Source organism: Dermacentor silvarum, chromosome 7, assembly GCF_013339745.2.
Source record: "Dermacentor silvarum isolate Dsil-2018 chromosome 7, BIME_Dsil_1.4, whole genome shotgun sequence".
In the NCBI taxonomy this organism is placed as follows: Eukaryota; Metazoa; Arthropoda; class Arachnida; order Ixodida; family Ixodidae; genus Dermacentor; species Dermacentor silvarum.
Window position 1 is genome coordinate 96,662,844 of NC_051160.1, and position 16,496 is coordinate 96,679,339.

Sequence of the window (16,496 nt, forward strand, 5' to 3'; positions counted from 1 at the left end):
GCAAAAATTACTAATTCACTTGTCAACCAACCAAGTCAGACAATCCTGCTTACGTAATTCAAGCCCATCATCGACATAGTTCATAAATGGTTCTTTGAATGCCAAGAACTGATGCCGCTAATGCTTCAGTGTAATGAATTTCGGACTATGGAAATATGGAAAACCGAAACATGTACTGCGGAAGAGCACAACTGTCACTCCTCTTGGCAGACGCCACGAGTGATGTGAATGCTTGCGCCTCACACGTGGCACGACCAATAATGTAGCGCTCTTATCGAGCCACGATCTCGCTGAAACTTTATGCTGTGACCTGGCATGGTCTCCTTGATCGGACGCAGCTGGTATTTTGATCGTACCTGTAGAAGCGCGCTGACCGACTCACTCACGGTCAAGATTTCTGCGATGCACTCAAAGTCATGCAGCCCAGACATCGTAAAAAAAAACAAAAAAAAAACAAAAAAAAAACATAACGCTCGACACGAAACGTATTCGCCACTCCCAGCTCACCGGTACAGCTAGAGACCACAACGAAGTGGCAGCAAGCACGTGGCCACGCCAACAAGCAAAGCTGTGAGAATAAAGGGGCAACGGCAGATAATTTTTATAGTTCGACTGAGTTCGGCGCAGCGCGATTTACGCGGCTGCAACCTCCCGACTGAAAAGCGACCGGAACTGACGCTACGACGCTTTACCGTTGCCTAGACAACCCGGCGCGCGGCAGGGTGGGAAGGCGGAAGCTGCTACGTCACCTCATCGACTCTTGCTTTAAAGATGCGTTGTCTCTTTTTTGTCTTGTGTCCGCGTCTCGCGCTCTGGGAAATAATTTTAAACGTGTGATTGGTTTTATGTGCGGTCTAATCAGAGACGTAGTCCGTGCGTTATGTATTAATCGTGCCCCACCTCAACTTAAAGCCTTGGCACGCGCTGGAAGATGGATCCACGGAAGCAGATACGAGCAGTTGCAACGTGCCCGGTGTCGGCGGTCGGTATACTACTGTCAGTATGGAAAGTTTCAGGCAAGTGTCCGTTCATTTGGTGTTTCTTTATTTGATTACGTGTTATTGTTGGCTGTAGAAGTATCTCATTGTGATCCGATAGCATATTTCACTAATGTAAGCGCAAAAGCAGTTGCACGCAGTACTACGGCAAGATGGCTACCTCGATTGCCCCCGTGTGACTAGCAAGATGGCTACCTCGATTGCCCCCGTGTGACTAACGTTTCTGTGGCCACGTCGGGCGTGGTGCGCTTGCATAATCTCCGCTTTGTTTCTGAGCGCTTGAACTATCGGAAATGTGGGGTTCTTGCGAGTTCAGCGCGGCTAATAACATGGTCGTTCGTATTTGTGTCGAGTAGAAGAAGAAGTGACGACTGGCTTCGCCTTTCGAAAGTACCGGCGCAATATTGGCTCTCCCTCGCGCGCCCGCGTACTGCTGCTGCTGCTGCTTGCCGGACTCCTTCTTCAGCGTGTTTTGGGCTATCTTTCTCTCTCCGTTTGTGTGTGTGTGTGGTGTGTGTTAGCGCGCGCGTACGTGTTTTGTAAGCGCTTTACGTGTGCGTGCGTGCGTCCGTGCATTTTTCTGAGCGCTGTTTACGTGCGTTCGTGCATGTTTTTTGAATGTTTTGTATGTGTGAATGCGCGCGCGCGCGTGCTTGTATGCGGGTCTCTATGTGCTTGCGCGTGCGTGCGTTCGTGGGTGTTTTGTGAGCGCTTTGTATGTGCGCGCGTGCCTGTTGTGTGAGTGCTTTGCATGTGTGCGTGCGCGCGCGCGCGTTGCTGCTCTGCGAGCGTTTTGCTTGTGCGCGCGTGCTTGTATGTGGGTCTCTATGTGCTTGCGCGTGCGTTCGTTCGTGCGTGTTTTGTGAGTACTTAGCGTGTGTGCGTGCGCGCGCGCGCACGTGTTTTGTGAGCGCTTTGCGAGTGCGCGTGCTTGTATGCGGGTCTCTATGTGCTTGCGCGTGCGTGCGTGCGTGTTTTGTGAGTGCTATGTATGTGCGTGCGCGCGCGTGCTTGTGTGTGTGTGTGTGTGTGTATTGAATAAAGTCGGTAGTTTTACACGCAATAAACCTTCAAAATTGGTGCAGCGGCTGTCTCCGCCTTGAAAACCGAGTTTGGTGTCGAGCCACTCTGGAATATATGGAGGCGCCGGAGGACCAGTGGAAGGTGTAAGTTTCCTCCTTTTTCCCCCCTCTACCCTGATGAATCCAGTTCCTTGATTGTTATTGTGAAATAAACGTTTCATCAACAGCATAAATACATGAATCAGAAATCCGGAAAGTGTGTTTCATGATTACACTAATTTCGATCGTGAAACGTGTACCTTCGGTTAGCCCACATTTCCTTGAAGTAGGCAACTGCTGATGAGGCGGCGGCGGGCGAAATGCTGCCGCCCTTTTCGCCCGCACAAAAAATGTTTTGCCTACAAATGCAAAAACGCCAGTGTCCCGTGCATTGGGGGCACGTTGAAAAACCCATAGGGATCAGGATCAATCCGGAGTCACCCGCCATCCCGTGCTCCTTAATGAATAAAGCCTTTATTTTATTGAAGGGGACGGCTCTAGGCCGCTGTTGGGGATTAGGTGGGAAAGGAATGTGGGTTCCCGGATTGTTGCCTGGGGCACATCTTCATCTCAGTCTTTGATCTCCCGCTTTATGCAGACTCAGGTGCATGTTCACTTCCGCCGCTCTCGCACGGGCTAGTCGACCCCTTCTACACTACTCGAAACAAGCCACTTTGTCTGCCATATGTCGCAATGACTTTCTGTGTTTCAGGGTTAGTCTGTATTTCAATTCCTAGCATTCTAATGTCTTCGTGCAGTAAATGTTGAATATTGGATCTCCCTTGTGAAAAAGCTGCACACTTCCAAATGAGGTGTTGCAAGTCTGCTCTGCATGACTCCTGACAATGTGTGCATCGGGTATAAGTGTTCGCAGTCGTAGCTTGTCTGGTTTGGTGCCATTTCTCAAGTATGTGTGGTGTGTATGCAGCATTGGCCATAACCTTGTTCAAAAAAACCTCTTCCGTGCGAGTAAGGCCGCCGTTATCAAACACATGTACTGGTGTAGCTTCTAATAGTCTCCGTTTACTATCTGCTTTTATTTTAGTGCGAATGTAATGCATCAGTGCTCTGCTAGGAGAGCCTTCGGCCAATATCTTTAGGTATGGATTTTGGTCAGCGGGGTTGGCGAGGAAATGGAGTGTGGGGAGCTGTACGTGTAATCAAGCCCACTCGCTTGCGCGGCAACTGCGTGAGCGGCTGCGTTTCCCCCATCCGTGCCGGTGTGCCCCGGTGTCCATATGATTTCAACATTTGTCCCGTTGTCCTGTATTCTCTTTAGCATTTTTCTGGTGTCGTTGGCCACAGCATCATCTGTCGTAGGCACCGTTAATTCGGCCACCGCTTCGTACGAGTCAGGATCCGATAATTATTTCGCACATTCTGCTCTACAATGTCTCCCATGTCAATGGGAATGGTGTAGACCGCTCCCCATATAGCTAAGAGTTCTGCGTCCAAGGTTGCACCCCCGGGAAGCTGACATGTGTGATAGCCATTGTGTTGGGGTGCAGATGTGCTAACCCAGGCCATGCTTGCCATGTCGTTTTTGATTGCAGCGTCCGTGTAGATGTCAATGGTGTGCTGCGGCGTTCTTAGTTCTAATCTCTTTTCAAATATTTGTCTAGCTTCTGCGTTTCGTCTGGCGATAGGGCGTTGTGGCCTCCGTATGCCCAGTGGTGCTTCCCATGGTGGCGTTATGGTCGCTTCCGCGGGCTCTGGCTTCGCATGGACTTGTTTATCCCATGCGATGATCTGTTTTCCCTGAGTCGTGTTTTCCACCGGGATCGCATTCGAATTCGTGCTTCATTGATTATGTCCCGTATGGGTAGAATCGCTACCAGCTTGAGCAGGTCCTCGTTCCTCGTTTGCTTCGGTAGCCCAGTGATAGTACGGAGGGTGGCCCTGTGTAACTTTTCGATGTCGCCAAGGTCTCGTTCAGATAATTCGTACACGGGTGCCCCGTAAAGAATCCTTCCAACCGCGACTGCTTTTGCAAGCGTTTGGCACGCTTTCTGACGCGCTCCGCCATACTTGCTCGATATTCGTCTAATTAATCAAATTGTCGTTTTGACACGTAACACTCCCGAATTCAAGGAGACAACTGCTTAAATTGTGAATAGCTGGTTATTTGCGATATTCCGCATATAGCAATTGGTTTAAGCAGCTTTTACTGAACATATGAAGTGCTAAGATTTAGGTCTCTCTGGGGTGGTTCTCATGCCCTTCGAAAATTGTCCTCTATAGCCCAATTATAATTCGTAAAAATGGAATATATAAGGCATGCCCTCGGACTCGAGAATGTGTTTGATTGAGCTGTAGGGTTAATTGAGAAGGTTGCAGTGAGTCCAATAAATTATTTAATGCTTTCTCAGTAGGAGTGTCAAAGTGTAAAAAAAGTGTATGTGTGTGTGTAAATTGTTGAAAGCGAGTAATGTGGTGCAGGTGTGCGTGTGGGTGTGTAAGACTTCGCTCCTCGAAAGGGCAGGACTTGTGTGAAGTGACTTGTTGGACAACACTTTGCAAATGTGGTGAACATGGTTTAAATAATGGATTTGAGACCTGCAAGGAGTTGCGACATTCTAACGCATTCTCTTGCATTTACCACGGATTTGCCACTGAATTGTGCAACTCTCTGGTGCTGTTTGGCCAGAAAAGGCAAGGAAACAATAATTAATCAAATTTGCTTCATTCACACTATTTATAGCCAACATAGTAGCCCAAGTCACTAGTGTGATCGAGTATATATTTGCAATGTGGCACTAAGATTACTCATTACATTCAACTTAGCCGCTTTCATAGCTGGTAATAAACTTAGTGAGCACTAAAAGAAATATTAAACAATAGAAATACCGCTGGCACAGCACTGGCAACAGTGTATGAGCAGGCAAACGTATATGTGTGTGGAAATTTCAATGCAATGAACTTTCACTACAACATCTGTGGTATGAGGCTTTTTTTTTTCTCAGTAAGCTGTACCAAGTCCATACTTTGATTTTTCTCTTGCCAACCAAAATCACCTTTATTGCCAGTGATGTTGTCTCTCGTTCTGGTAGCATTTTTTAATGTGGAACTAAAAATGTCATTTCTTGCAGGTCATCCAGATGACAGCCTCACAATTCGCAGCCTTTGTGCTCTCCATCAGAAACCCATCAGGGGCAAGCCACTTATGTTTGCCTTCAGACAAGACAACATTGTAAGTACATATAGGCATGTAGTCGAATATTCTGAAACAAGTTTTCATTTAATACTGTGAGGCTCCTTTGATAGCCTTAGGTTCATATTTTGTGCAGTTGTGTGTATGCAGTTTTTAGATATTGCCGATGGCACAGTGCACATTGCAGATATGACGACTATGAAGTATATACTTGCAATTTCATCATTGTCTTTCATAATGAAGTTTTTCTTTTGTGCAAGGATATTCAGAGATTGGAGCATTTCAGCATCATATTCTGTATTGTGCATTCAGCGCTCATTTCAAGTTACCCTCCTCCTACCAATTTATTTGTGGGAAAGGAGTATTTGTTTACCCTCTGCAATGCAATTCTTATTTGCTCATTGCGTCAAACTCCTCTACCTTTAATTATCACATAATTATCACAACCTCAAAATTTCGGCTGTTATTGTTTTGAAAACAGTATCAAAATAAAAATGTGCTAGATTGCTATCAAGACTGCAAGGGAATTGATGAAATTGCAAGAAACCGTGGCTTCTTATGGTGGTTGAAAACCTCTTTTCAGCAAACCATGTGCCTATTTCGTTTACTGAGCTGCTCATGAAATTCGCTAGCATGTTTGATTTAACACAGTCGTTACAGGAGAAGAGAAAAAAAAAGATTAACAGGAGCACTTTTCACGTGGATGCAATGCTTTTGGATATTCTCCAGGTTCATTTAGGAGAGAGAGTGACCTGGAATCGGAGAGGGTGGGGCAGGGAGCCAATTTGCAGCCATTGTGACTCATGCATGTAGTGGCAACACAGGATGAGAAATAGTTGTGGCACTGCGGTCTAGTAAATAGGTCAGCACTTACATAAACTCCCCCACAGTGAGGGGGAAACGTAGGATATGTTGTCCAATAAAGATGGTGCTTTTAGGAGACAGCAGGAAATTTTAGGCTCTAGTTGAGCAGCTACAATATGAAGGACCACGTAAATTGTAGGAAGCCAACATAAACTGAGTAGAAGGACGTACGTCACAGTTCAGAGCACGAAGTAGAAATTCGGAGCATCAGGAAGGATTGTAAGTATAAATAAGGGAATAGTACTTGTCAGCATATTGCCTAGCTAACAAGGGCAAAAAATAGTTGGCAGGACGTTCTATATTTTCCAGGGAAATGTGCTGAAACACTGATTCTTACTCAGTCAGTAAAGAAATATACAACAATAAATAAATAACTATGTATACAGAAAAGGCCTTATAGACTACAGTGGAGAGTTGGACATTGTTGAGCTAGATGCAAGTACTGCTTTGCTACTGTAATGCAGGGCAGGTGAGAATGCAGTTGGGGGTTTCGTCATTTTCGTCTGTTGTGCACTCTCTCTGTACAATAGTGCTCTTCGTCTCGGAGTGTATAAATGTTGCATTCAAAACAATTCTCATTCCTTGAGCACAGCAGTCTTATTGTGTGATCTCCCATGAAGTCTTCTGCTGCAGTGCTTCTGAAGTGTAATGCACAACTACATTACAGATTTTATATTGTGAGTTTTATATTGCGGTCACATCCATGCTCCTGGAGAAATGCCCATTGCTAAGAGATGTCGTTGGTAGAGTCTACATTTTATGCTCTTATTTTCCATAGTGAAAAGGCTACTGTATATTCATTTTTGCTTCTATGCCATTTTGTATTCACGATGACTTAGTGATCGCGGTTTCTAAATTTGAAAACTGGAACTTTTGCCCAATTGAGCTGTGCCTTGTGTTCGGTCACAATAATTAGGGGTGTTGTTTTCAGAAGCTTGTTGCCTTATCAAATTCCCCGCAGTGTATAGGATCGTAATGAAATGTAGAGTCAACTCTCATGATTCTGTTATTTTGCTAATGCAGGAAGCAGGATTTCAGCACAGCCATCTCCTGCACTTATGGTCAAGATGCTCAGACAATGGAGTCCCTGTTCCTTGTGGTTAACCGTGAACAGTATTCTCGCTTTTATGAAAGCTAAAGGTGATTTCCTGCATAGATTAGGATTTTGCAGCTCAAATGTATACACATTATTCTAATTTGAAGCAACTAATATATGCTGTTTAATACTTTTATACTGTTTGATACAATCATTTCTTGTTGGAAAATATTAAGCATGATGTTTAACATTTATTTATGCATTACTGGCTGATGCATGATGGCCTGTGTTTAAAAAATGTGAACTCACATTTGAAGCTTCATTCAATAACCAGAGTATGGCTGATTTAATAAACATTATTTGCTCATTTATGTACAAGCCCTAATCTTCCATTATCGCACCAAGTACAAATAATTTAGAAATTGGCAATGTATCATCCGCATGTGGCCAGTAGAGTACCTTAATGAACAGTGGTTTGTTTTTATAAGGCCGACATTGATACGGCACTTCGCACCTAAACAGTAATAAATCTGGCATATTTAGGCTGTCTTGCAGTAGAAAAAAAACATTTTCAAGCAACATATTTTATAACAGACCATGCATTGCCTTCGCATTACAAAATTTAAGGAAACCATAATTGTAATCGGAAAATCTGCTACACAGCATTTTTAGCTCAGAGAACTCTATTTACATTTGGAAAAAAATGATTTAGGTGAGAAAAAATTTTCTTGCTCAAGGAATCTTGTTGAGGAGCGAAAATTCATCTTGATGCTCCTGGATCAAACCTTATTTAAAGCAAGTTCATGTGTGAAACATACGGTGTTTCAGTATATCAAAAATGTGCGCCAGTCAAGCTTTATATCGACTTTCCAAATCAGCTTTTCACAATGATTTGCCATGACATTGGTGTACAAAATAAGAGGGTGTGTTTCTTGTGTGCGTGCTCTACTTCCCTAATTGACCTTTGCAATATATATATTTTTTTCAAGGCCACCAAAACTAGAATTTTTGTACCTGAAATTTAATATTGAAAATTTATTTCTTTAAGTGGCACCAAACAGGCTGTTTTAGGGTTACCATATATACAGGTTGTTTCAGTTAACTTATGCTAAACATTAAATAAATGCAAATGCTACGTAGCTGGACAGAACCAAGGTAATGTTGTTCGCCGTCGCTTGGAGATACTCAGACTATTTGTTGTACTCGGCCTAATTCGATTAGACCTAATTATTTATTCAACTTCTCAATTATAATTAGATGAAAAGTGTCAATGAGTAAATTGTAGAGCAACATGAAAACCTCCCAATACAGCTTTCTGTTGCTCAATATGTGCAACATAAAATGGTTTTTCTGAGCGTGAAAGAAGCCCGTGAATATACGCAAAATTTTCGTCCGACTGGCCGCTCGAGGCACTTTATGTGTATTCGCGGGCATCTTTCACGCTCGGAAAAACACTTTTGTGTTGCACGTATTGAGCAACAGAAAGCTGTATCGGGAGTTTCTCATGTTGCTCTATACAATCTTCTAATTGACACTTGTCATCTAATTATAATAGTTGAGAAGTTGAATAAATAATTAAGTCTAATTAGGCGGAGTACAAAATATAGTCTGAGTATCCCCAAGCGACGGCAAACAATATTACTTTAGTTCTGTCCACCTACGGAGCATTTGCATATTTTAAAGTTTGTCCCAAGTTAACTGAAACACCCTGTATATAGACAGATTTGATCAGTTATATTTAAAAAAACATTTTTGTAGGAAATGTAAATTTTCATGTACTTACAAATGTATTTGGTGATTGCACATTTTAGGTTGTTATGTATGTATTATGTAGTTATGTATTCTAGCATGGAATAAATATATTTACTTTCCTTGAAAATGCAGTTTCATATATGTCTTGCTGGTTCGTATTACATTTTATATGGATATGTAAAGCGTAATAATCATTGATGTAGATATACACGCTCAGAAGTTATAGTTTGCTAGGTTGCATTTGTGCAGTGAAGACAGGTTTGGCCCTGAATTACTAATATTTATTGTCATCCACACATATAAATGTTGTGTACGCCTATCGAAACTTCAAACTTGGCTATCGGACGCCGTGCTTGGTAGCTGAACTTGAACCTTCTGGCACACACGAGTTATGCCTGGATCGCTCCATATAGTCATAATTCAAGGTATGTACAGCTGAGCCTGCCTTCCCTATACTGTAGAAATAAAGGGTGTACACCCTTTCAACACCTATGAAAATGGGTGTTAATGAGGACTAACACCCTAACACCCTTCACAATTTTTGCTGGACACCCTTCCTCTAGGGTGCTATAATAGCACCCCAACTGTAGGGTGTAGGAAACAGCACCCTTAGGGTGTCCGTCTGGCGACAAACTGATTTACACCCTTAAGGGTGTTAAAATGTTTAGTGTGTAGGGAAGAGTGGGAACCTAACAGCTGGCGAAGTCCTATAAGCGCTCTCGATGAAACATAAAGGCCAGGCATATACTAAGCAACGTTTCGATTACTCTTGTTGCTTCGGAAACTGGCTTCATACATTCGCGTATCCTAAACTGTTTCGTTGTCAGTTCCGTGCGATGTCATGGTCCGTGCCTTTACCTTTAATAGCCACTTTTAGGGGCGAAGCTCCTTATAGCGGCACCCGTTCGTCCCCGTCGTAGTAGGTAGCCACGTCTAGTTTTATGAATTGCTCAATAGATGGCGTTGTGTGATATGTATGTATACCCATATATACATATATATGTATACGTATAGTATAACCGGAAGCCGACTTCCGGTTCCGGTTCCACTTCCGGTTCCACTTCTGGTTCCGCTTTCGGTTCTGCTTCCGGTTCCGGAAACCAGCTTCCGGCTTCCGGAGAACGCTTCCGGCGTTTTATGAAAAAAAAATTCCGAAAGTTGTGTCCGTAGCGCGCAATCGAACCAGAGACCCATCGCTTCCGAACGCGCGGCGCTAACCACTACGCCACGAAGCGCACATAGACACACGCACCACGATGGCAATAAATACCCAACATTAACGAAAGGCCCCGTTTCTAGCGCGTTTCTAATGCGTTTGTGCTAGCGCGTTACGGCCCCTGTAAGGAGCTGGTGTAAGACGCTGTGGCCTCTCCGCCTTACCTTCAACGCGTTTCGAACGCGCTGCCCAAGACGGTGGCAAGTCAAGTTCAAGTCGAGGAGCGTTTATGAATACGGGGGGGGGTATGCTCTCTCGGCAGTCATGTGATGGCGTCGGCAAACGCGGTGCACGTTCCGGCATGTGTAAATGGCTGCGTAAGACGCTGTGGCCGCTCCCCCTTACTAGAGAGTACTGCACGTTTCTAACGCGTTTGTGCTAGCGTCCCCTTAAGCAGGAGATCCGATGATTCCCTCCGGAGCTTCGCCCACTCATCATCATTCACCCCGTGGATATGCTGTGATTTTTTTGTAGATTTCGTTGTGGGACCTATGCAAATTAATCTCACATTTGTAGCTACACATTGTGTGCGCACAATTTCTTTGTCCTGTAAGTATGTTTATGTTGTAGCTCCTTCACAACAATGCGGTCTTAGGGACGAACATTAAGTGGTAGGTATGATGGCAACAGATTTGAAAGGACACTACGGATGACACGAACGCAAGGCACGGATTACTACCGATATCACTGCGAGATTATTTGTCTCGCACTAAAGTTAAAAGGAATGATAGTATTGAGTAGAAATCGAGCCTTATGTTTCTCATATATGGCACAAAGCTAATGTCACCTTTTACAGGTTGTTATTATACATCTCCGCCGTAGGTCGCGAGCTACAGCCTCCCGCATTTTTAGCTACACCTGTATATCGCACGAGCGTCCATCACGCGTAATTTTAGAGCCTTAAAGCGGCGTTAATCAGTGAGACCGTCAGAAGGGCTCTCAAGTGCACTAAGCAATCTCCTGTGCAAAAGTCGTCTGATGCGATATTCCCTTCTTCGCGAGGTGGTATTCGAGCCCAGGTACCCACGGTCCGACGGCGAGCGTCATAACCACTAAGCTATACAGCCATGCTTGCAGAACATGCATTTTTAGGAACCATATAATTGCTTTGTACCAACGATTGTAACACTACTTGCTGTGGGCGACATAAATATAAAATGAGAGTAAGAGAGAGAGAGAGAAAGAGAAACACAGATAGAGAGAAAGAGAGAGAGAAAGAAAAAGAGAGAGAGGCGGGGCTTAAATCTGGCTACTCACAGTCCGAAGGCGAGCGTCATACCTACTACGCTATACACCCACACTTGCAGAGCTCCGCAGTTTCACCAAACTTCACAAGCATGAAACTGGCTTATTTTTATAGTGTTCTCGTGCGATATAGCTAAAAATGCGGGAGGCGGTGCCTCTCGTAAATATGCAAAGCATGTTTTTGGGTTAAGGTCAGTCAAACAAAATTTCAATTCGTGGTTTCTGTGAAGTTATATAAATGGGCGAAATGGACTGGTATCTGTAGACAACCTATGGGTCGAATATTGTCATCTAAGTATTATTTTATTTTTGAAATTAAATGTAGTAGGAACAGGAAATGTAGCAGAAAAAAAACTAGAAAGCACGAAGTAGTCTGTAAGAATAGTCTTCCAATAATGTGACTCCAAGGTATTTTTTGCAGACGTTTACTTTACAAAGAAAGAAAGAAAAAAAATCGTATATGACTCACCGGGAAGTGTCGTAACCTTAATCACAGCACACCTTAACTTCGTACTCAGATACACAACATTTTCCGTCTGATTGTACGGAATGCCTGAAATTGTAGTAAAATTTTGACTTAGTGCATCCTACTGCAGATAGCAAGTTTTGTAATGTCATGTAAAGTGTAGTAAAAATGGAAACATTCTGCCTTCACAATGCCGCAACAGCTGCTCTTGTCTTTTATCAGTGCGAATATTTAATTTGTGAAAGCCTCGATGAACGCTACGTACACACAAAATATATTGGCCCAAAGGAAAGAAAGTGTATGTGCTATATCCTGTTTACTGAACATGTTCTCATTGAAGCATGGCAATAGTTCGCAAAAATAAACAGATTGAAGATGGTAAAGCTATCTATGAAGGTCACCAAAACGCGTAGCTACTGCTTGACAACGAAGTCTACCTTATTCATGAACTTAGTCAAGGTAATAGTGAATAAAAAGCAAACGCCCACTCAGCGTACGCGCAGAAGGCAGTCATACAAAATATGGAGATACACCCTGTCAAAGAATATGACCAGATCACCATTTGGATAGTTGTTAAATTGAATAGTTCAAATATACGTCCAAACATACCCCACTTTATTTGCGCAGAACTATGGGAATTTCGTATCTAAAGCGCTATTGCGCCAGTTTATTCAATACGCCGTTTATAGGCTTCATACATAGTCACTTGCTCTTAATCGCTATATTGTAGCTCTCGCAGAACGTCGCTCATCACGGTCATTATATCATTACGTTAAATTGGCATACACGATTAAAATATACGCGCCGCTACTGCATTCTTCTTGATAGTTCAGCAGCAGTAGTCTGTTGCAGCACGTTTACTGCAGGGAGATCTGTGGCACGTAAACGCAGGACAATGACATTTAGTACGATGAATGGTTAACATCGAGATAACCTGAGCTTTACACTATCGTTCCAATATATATCTCAGCCTTATTGCTTTTTTTTATCGCTATTACTGTGGTGCAAGAAAGCTACCCTTAGATGCCAGGACAAATCAAAGTGCTACGAAGGCCATGCAGAGCCCTAGCGTAAAAGATTGGTTGTACTGGGGGCTGATTGAAAAGGCGGTTCAATATCACAGAGTGCCTCAAAACATTTGCTGGCTTAGAGGAAGGGTGGGAGAACAGGGTGCGCTGCAATCCGTAGATGTGACGTGTTGCTGCGGGATACGTAGCACACGCCGACCGTTTCGAAATACTAACTTACTTGACAGAAGCGTGCACAGCGCCTGCGTTCCAGCCAGGCCGTGGAAGTTGTAAGGTTGTTGTGGACACGTTCCGCGAATGGGTCTGTGGCCCAATTGATTAAGCGTTCAAGCAATACAGTGCTTGAACCTGGTTTAAGTCCCACCACCGGACACTTCTCTTACTTAAAGGGTGCCAGGTGAGTCTAGCAAACAACCTAATTGGTCAACTGACCGACTGGAAGGTGTCTTGCCAGACGGAAATATTGCTCTACTCTGAATACCGCTATCTGGAATAGAATACAAAGCGCTATGCTAAACTCTATGCGATGTGTAAGAGCAGAGGGAACGGATGATGCCCAAAGCGAAACAACTATAAAAATAAAACCGACTCTGTCATGGACGGAGGCATGACGAGGAACGTTGCACAATGAGTGATTACTCACAACGACCCAAAGTAAACAACAAGAAAAATGTCCTGGTAATGTTATCGAAAGGGTGCTTCGCAATACCATTATGGCGTAATACGTTGCAAAGCAAACGGATTATGGTGACGCCAAAAGAGGGCAGTGAGAGGCAGCTCTGTTTTAATTTTTATAATAGCATGTATTTGATATGTACGAAAGGGTTTCTGTTCTTTTCATTTCACCCCCAATAAAATGCGGCGGCGGTCTCTGGAAATAAAAAAATATTAACCCCGTCCTCAGAACTTGATTTCCACAGCCACTTTGTGACTGCGGCTTTAAGGGTTTAATTCAGTGTCTACAAATGTCATGCTAGTCTCAAAAATTCACATAGCGGCTATTATTACGAGCAGCGCGCAGTGAACAATGTTTACTGTACAATTGCTGCTTACTACTCTTCTAACAGCCAATGTGCACAATGAATGCTTTTCCAGCCAGTAAAATTTATATTATATAAAGTAAAAATTGGGCTTAATGGCTCTCGACCTAGGGCGCTATAACGTAAAATGATTTAAAACTGCTTTGATTCCAAACTGCTGACGTCAAATTTACGTAAACATCGATGCAAGCATCGGGCGGTGACCCGCAACGTTGTCTCAACAACCGAATCAAACACTTTCCTCGTTTATAGGTCACCTTTGCTCGCTTTCAAAACCAATAAGATTGTTTACACTCAGCGGTTTTTCTTATCTAATTGGCTGACAAGAGGATAGGATGACGATCTAGTGGAGAGGGTTTCGATGGGGCCGAGCCAGCACAGTGAAAATAGATGACTGCATGAAGAGGATGGTGCCGGCTTCTCCGATTGATCCGCTTCCCCTTGCTTAGCTTCCGGTGGCTGGTCGAAAATCGTGGCGGCGTGCAACGGAAGGACAAGATTACCTCTAAAACGGATCCTCAGCAAGGAAGAGTTGGCAGAGTGATGTGGTATGCACGCCGAAAGGTATCGATAACGTTTCACTGCTACACAAAAAACACAAAAAGGTTTATTATGCGCAAATAATTTCATGCTCACCGGCAGGTGCGAGTAGCGAGGGCCTGAGTGATCGGCGCAGGCAGCCATCTTCTATTCCTTTCGGAACGAGGCAGGGCCGCTATTTTGTAGCGATGCCTTTAAAGTAATAATGCCTCTTCGAGCTTATCGCGCTTTGTCAGTGGTCAGAGGGACGGTCCGCTCACGATATCAACGTTGATAACGCGAGCGGACCGTCGCTCTGACCACTGACAAAGCGCGATAAGCGCGAAAAGTCATTATTAGTTTAAAGGCATCGCAACAAAATAGCGGCCCGGTCTGTGGCTATTCAGAAAACATTTTCAGTTTTGTTCGGCACATTAATGCTTTTTTTTTTGCGTACACGTTTCAGGAATAATTCAGGAATAATTCAGGAATAATTATTTTTCTTTTGTGTGGTTTAATCATGCATAATCAGTGTACGTTATATCAGATGGGGAGCTATTGCGGTTTTCGTGACGTCGCGTGACAGACAGGCGAAGTTGGGAGTGGCCTGAAATTGTTTTGACCAATCGTGGAGGCTGAATGCAGAAATTGGATTCAAAACAGTTTGGAATCATTTTACGTTATAGCGCCCCTAATCTGTGTTCGCACTTGCGGACTAATTTTATGCCGTTCTTATATGTCAACCCCCACAAAGTTTGTTATTGTTCCCAAAGTTTGTCTTCCTTGTGAGGAGATGGAACACGAGTATTCGTAGCCCTGCGTAATCAAACCACAATATTATTCACAAGAAGTTTCACTCTAAAAAGTATACATTAATGTTTGTGAATTGTTGGAGGTGCAACATGCCGTGCCCGTAATCACGCGCATTTCATGGAATCCCATGAAGGATGAAGCAGTGCTTTATCTCTAGTAAGCACTGCGATTTTATTATTTGTCTAGACAAAAATTTTTGTTACGTACGTGCTGGATCATTTACTTATTACATACTGTTTTTCATTTCATCAGCGACACCAGTAAAGTTCAGTAATTTTAAAAACGCCTCCTAAAGCGCCAATTCAAAGCAAACTAACATTTCGACGTTTTGTGGTACCTTGATTAAAAATAAACATGCGATCGACATTGTCCGGATTAAGTGTGCCCTGTAGGTAGCCAGATATCCTGCGAATAAAAAAGACGGATATGAATACAGCACATAGATTCGAGCGTGAATGTTGATAATACTTTGTGTCATTTTCATAACGTGATCGCAATAAAAGAACAGAAGTTTGGTTTATCGTCTTCACTTGATCCACTTCACATTCACGGTTGATACTTCCAGTGGTGTTATATAACCATATTGGCTCTGGTGTAGACAAAAACTGAAACAGGCAGAAATACGTCCTTGTGAGCTTTGTGAGTACAAAAAAAAATCCTGCTATGTTTCCCGATTGTTCGATGAGTAAGGAAATAAAGTTTTACTTTTACATGTTCTCTGTACAAGATAATAAATATATAGCTTTTCTACATTAGCACTTCCACTAAGACCATACTGTCAAACACATACAGTCTAAACAAACTGCACACATCATTTCCATTCATTGAGTCTTATGAAGTAAACACAAGTAAGATCGCAGCACTCACATTTGCGAACCCAGCAGTATCTGCTGTTTTGAAATATTTGTATTGAAAATATACAATGGCTAGTAAAAATGGAAAGTGGAGCATTCAGTTTGCACACAAACGTTATATGCAAAATGCAACTAAAAAATACGGAACGAAACCACTTGGATATTAACCATTTCACGTGAAAACCTACTGCATTAGCGTGAGTTTCCTGGTTCCAGAAGTTCTAGGAGATGTTGTCAATACAATTAGCCTGGTTTTCCCAGAAAATGGAAAATAGGAAGGTAAACGGTTAAAACCTTTGAAAAGTTAACAGTAACCCGTTGGCTAAAATCAACTGAGTGGTGTACGTACGTGTCAGTCAAGGCACGCATACCTATCATGTTGAAAACTGAGGGAAAAAATATCAACCACCTTATTAAAAATAAATAATAAACACATATATAAAAATAACTGGG

General features: G+C 43.1%; 1 protein-coding gene across 23 annotated transcripts in view; it reads right to left on the minus strand.

Moving 5' to 3' along the window:
- Positions 1-16,496, minus strand: part of LOC119458298 (uncharacterized) — an 86,582-nt gene that overhangs the window by 50,886 nt on the left and 19,200 nt on the right. For 3 of the 23 annotated variants that reach the window (XM_049671036.1, XM_049671035.1, XM_049671033.1), the window contains 2 exons: positions 15,720-15,794; positions 15,527-15,594 (listed from right to left, as the gene is read on the minus strand). The exons of 12 other annotated variants lie outside the window; for them this stretch is intronic. In XM_049671036.1, the coding sequence (XP_049526993.1) occupies positions 15,527-15,594; positions 15,720-15,794 (143 nt within the window). Of the gene's footprint in view, positions 1-11,792; positions 11,877-15,526; positions 15,795-16,496 lie in introns of all 23 variants that reach the window. 8 more of the 23 variants (XM_049671032.1, XM_049671034.1, XM_049671039.1 and 5 more) reach the window with 8 other exon arrangements.